Source organism: Rhea americana, unplaced genomic scaffold (assembly GCF_003343005.1).
Source record: "Rhea americana isolate MKP2758 unplaced genomic scaffold, rheAme1 scaffold_25, whole genome shotgun sequence".
Classification (NCBI taxonomy): domain Eukaryota; kingdom Metazoa; phylum Chordata; class Aves; order Rheiformes; family Rheidae; genus Rhea; species Rhea americana.
This window is the reverse complement of record NW_028186368.1, coordinates 5,622,648-5,626,880: the sequence shown is the minus strand read 5'-3', so window position 1 is coordinate 5,626,880 and position 4,233 is coordinate 5,622,648. Positions and strand designations below refer to the sequence as shown.

At 55.3% G+C, this 4,233-nt stretch overlaps 1 protein-coding gene across 1 annotated transcript in view; it reads left to right on the top strand.

Moving 5' to 3' along the window:
* Positions 1-1,309, top strand: part of PRDM13 (PR/SET domain 13) — a 7,203-nt gene extending 5,894 nt beyond the window's left edge. The window contains exon 4 of the mRNA XM_085306969.1: positions 6-1,309. Coding sequence (XP_085163095.1) covers positions 6-1,309 — 1,304 coding nt within the window. The remainder of the gene's footprint in view (positions 1-5) is intronic.
* The last annotated feature ends 2,924 nt before the right edge of the window (positions 1,310-4,233 follow it).

Genomic DNA, 4,233 nt, shown 5'->3' with positions numbered 1-4,233 from the left:
GCGGGGCCCCCCGGCGCCGCCGCCGGGCTGCGGCCCGCGGGAGCCCGTCAAGCGGGAGGCCGCCGCCGCCTCCCCGCCGCTCGCCAAGCCGGGGGCGGCGCGCAAGGCGGCGGGCAAGGAGGAGCAGGAGCGCGCCTTGGACATGAGCGTGGGCTCGGCGCGGAGCCAGGCGCCGCTGCTGGGGCTGGCGGGCGGCTCGACGGGCGGCAACGGCCTGGCTTTCTACCCCGGGGCGCGCTCGGCCTTCCGCCCCGCCGGGCCGCTCCGCCAGGAGGCCAAGGGCGCCGCCGCGCCGGCCTTCGCCAAGCTGCTGGGGGGGCTGAAGGCGGGCCGCGCCGCCGAGGCGCCGCCCAAGTGCGCGGCGCTGCCGGGCGAGGCGCCCCCGACGGCGGCGGCGGCGGCGGCGGGGCTGCCGTGCGGCGGCGGGCTGCGGGCGCTGCCGCTGCTCTCGCCGCTGGAGGAGGCCTCGGCTTTCCGGCACGTGGAGCGGGGGCTGCCGGCGGCGGCGCTGCCGCCCGGCCGCTACCCGCCGCTGCCCGGCGGCGGCCTGGAGCGCTTCGCCCTGCCGCCCTTCGAGGGCCTCAAGGCGTACGCGGGCGAGTGCGGCCTGCCGGTGATGCCGCTCACCGTGTACAACGGGGAGCTGCTCTACAGCGCCGCGCCCTACTACCCGCTCAAGCTGCACTTCGGCGGCCTCCTCAAGTACCCCGAGTCGGTGTCCTACTTCGGCGGGCCGGCGGCGGCGGGGCTGCACGGCGCAGAGCTGGGCTCGCTGGCCAGCATCGACCGRGAGATCGCCATGCACACGCAGCAGCTCTCCGAGCTGGCGGCCGAGAAGGGCCGCGGGCGGCTGGAGGCGCTGCCGCCGGGGGCGGCGGGGGCGGCGGGCGGCAAGCCCAAGACGGGGCACTTGTGCCTCTACTGCGGCAAGCTCTACTCCCGCAAGTACGGGCTGAAGATCCACATGCGGACTCACACGGGCTACAAGCCGCTCAAGTGCAAGGTGTGCCTGCGGCCCTTCGGGGACCCCAGCAACCTCAACAAGCACATCCGCCTGCACGCCGAGGGCAACACGCCCTACCGCTGCGAGTACTGCGGCAAGGTGCTGGTGCGGCGCCGCGACCTGGAGCGGCACGTCAAGTCGCGGCACCCGGGCCAGAGCCTCGGCAAGGCGGCCGAGGACAAAAGTGACTCTGCCTACGCGCACGGCGAGCAGGAGCAAAAGACTGACAACGAGAGCGACGTGGACGTCTGCTTCACGGACGATCAGAGCGACGCCGAGACGAGCGGCAGGAGCCGCGAGCAGTAACTCCCGAGCGGTGGGGCCGGGGCCGGGCCGGGGTCGGACGGGCTGGAAACCTGCCCGGAGCCGAGGGGCAGCGGGGAGTGCGTGCTCGCTGCGCGGCGCCGGCGCCGGGCACCGCGGAGCTGCGGCCGCCGCCGCGGGACGCGTGGGAGAAACCTGGCGGGAGGCGAGTGCTGCCGCGCAGGCACCGCTTTCCCGTGGGCGCCGGTATTTCAGTGGCCATATATTTTTATTGTACCTTTGTGTCGAGGAAATTGTGCCTTTTGGAAACGATTCTTTTCTATGTACTTTCCTGTCACTTGTTTCAGCTTTCCGAGCTGTAAGTCTCAGCAGCAGCCCCGGTTCTGCAAGCGCCTCTGGCATCTGTACACTTTATTTGACTCAAATGTGCTTTGTCGTGTCTTGAAAAAGCAATACCATCAGCTTTTCGGGRAAAAAAAATAAATAAAAGAGGCACCAAAAGCCGCACTTGCAGCACTGAAGGGTTCCTCTATGATAACAGGTGCACCATTTGATCAAGTTGCAATTATTTATAACAGATAATATTTGAGTAACAAATGTAAAATAAATATTGAAAAGCATGAATCTAAAAGCACGCACTATATAATTTTAAAGGAAATACACTGTTTGGTAGAATACAAATGTGGTGTATGTTTGTTTTCTAATGAATGATGTACAGTGGATACAGTATTTTGGTCTTGGTTCCGGTTTGTCATGCGATTTTTTTTTAAAAAAATAAAGTTCCTGACAAACTATTGTTTGTCTAGCTGTTCACTGAAGTGCTGTCGCCAAGATCTCGTCTTTCGATGTAACACTTCCGATAATCAGGAGCTGGGCTTAAATCCCGCTATTTCCAGCGGCTTTGGACCAAGCTCTATGCAATTTGCCTCTCAATATCTTCTCCGAGTATTTTCCTAATCTAAGTTGGAAAAAACAAACGAGCAAACTCTCAAACAAAACTCACTCCGTTGTTCTCTGTGCCCACGACTTTTCGAAAGCAATTATTTGAGCAGGGTCAGCACAGAGGTGTTAAAGGATATCCATGTTAGTGTGCTTTATCTGTTTGCATGCTGTAAAATGTGCTCCCTTTGCAAACACGCCCGTTTAGAATCAGTGTCTCTCTAATCAGCTAAGAGAAAAATCTCTTTAGCTTGTTGGTACCCAAATCGAAACCTGCTCAGTTTATAACGCTGTCAGGAAAGTATCTTGTTTCTCCTGGAAAATCCTCCGGCTCAGAGCGCGGAATTGTGAGTAACTCCTAACGGTGCAGAGGCGGTCAGTGGTGGTCTGGGCAACCCCCAGCCCCCAATCAGGTGATAAACCTTTTCGATTGAATCCGGGTCGGTGAGTGTCCAGGATCATTTCGGTCCTGCGTGAAGGTGCTGCAAAGTACAATACAAATTAATTACTTCCAGCGCCTGAGAGAATTTCAAAGATACAAAGCTGATCCTCCTTTTACTCACTGAAGATTAAGCATGCATGACAGTAATAGAAAATGGAAATTCAAATGCCGGGCTTGGGTTTCCTTTAAAGACTTGATTTAAATTCAAAAGCTGTAGGACTTAGAATTTTCTTTTTTCTTTTTCTTTTTTGGAGGGGGGCTAGTGCGTTAAATACCGACCTACTCGATTCGCTGTTATTATGGGAAAGTCTGTGTTGCTGTCACGTAACTAAACGAAAAGATCTCTTCTGTGAACTCTAAATAAATCAGGATCTTGTTACCACCTTCACTGGAATAAAAAAATCCTGTTGTTATTTATTACACCGGAAGCGGGCTGAGGACTTCAGGTAGACAATTCTTTATTATAGCGTTTTTTTTTTTAATCTGTTGCCTTCCCAGAAAAAGAAAGCCCCTAATGGCTGGTGCCGGGGAGAGATGCCTCATATACACTCTGAGGGCATAACGCCGGCATCAGGTCTGTTACGACCTCAGCGGAGGCACTTGTGTGTGGCTCCCTCAGCGATGAAATGGCCCTTAAAATCTTCCAGGCGCCTATTAGGTCTGGATAATTGTCGTCATAGAAAAAGCTCTCTCGGAGCTTATAGTGACAAAGGATAGAAGGATAAAACCCTCATCTGTGAATTGTTTGCATATCAAGGGAGTCTGCGTTTTGAAAAGAAGTGTCCCACCAAATCGTAATACTTCAGCTACCTTAAAAAAATATCACCCCGGACCAGCCAGCTTGTATGGATTTACGATCTGTATATGTAAAAATTGATGTAATCTTTCAGTTGAGAAGCAAAACACGAACGACATAAATAAAACCAATGGCAAAAAACCAAAGCCGAAAAAAAGAACAAAAGACACCAGTATTTTATTTTCTATAAATAGAAAATACAAATTTTTGTCACTGCGCAGCTGCTAAATTGAAATGCAAAATACTCTAGGAGAAATTCTGTCATATTTCATTTTTTAGAGCTCTATTCCTGCAGCGTCCCTAGCGGAGACGTGTGCTCCAGCACTGAGTACATCCATCGAAAAATGCGGGCCATATGGCGGGCTGGAACTGGAGCTCTATTAACCAGCCCGCAACGAGCACCAGCGTGGCCGAGCCGCCGCTAAACACGCCTGGCGAGCTCTCCTGCGCTGGGCGCGGTGGGGGAGCCCCGGCTCGGCCCGGCCTGGCCCGACCCCACTGCTTCCCAGGGGCCGTCGCGGGGCGGCTCTCCCTGGCTCCTCGGCACCGGCCCGACGGGGCCTCCGCGGATGCCCGTCCGCGGGGCAGCGCAGTGGCACCGCAGGTGCGGCTTCTCATTTGTCAGCGTGCAGAGCGGGATAAAAACAACAGTCAGACATGCCTCTGACGGGCAGCGGCAGAGTCCTGGGTCGGTTCACAAATGTGATTGTGACAAATGAATTTAGAATTCTATTCTATTCTATTCTATTCTATTCTATTCTATTCTATTCTATTCTATTCTATTCTATT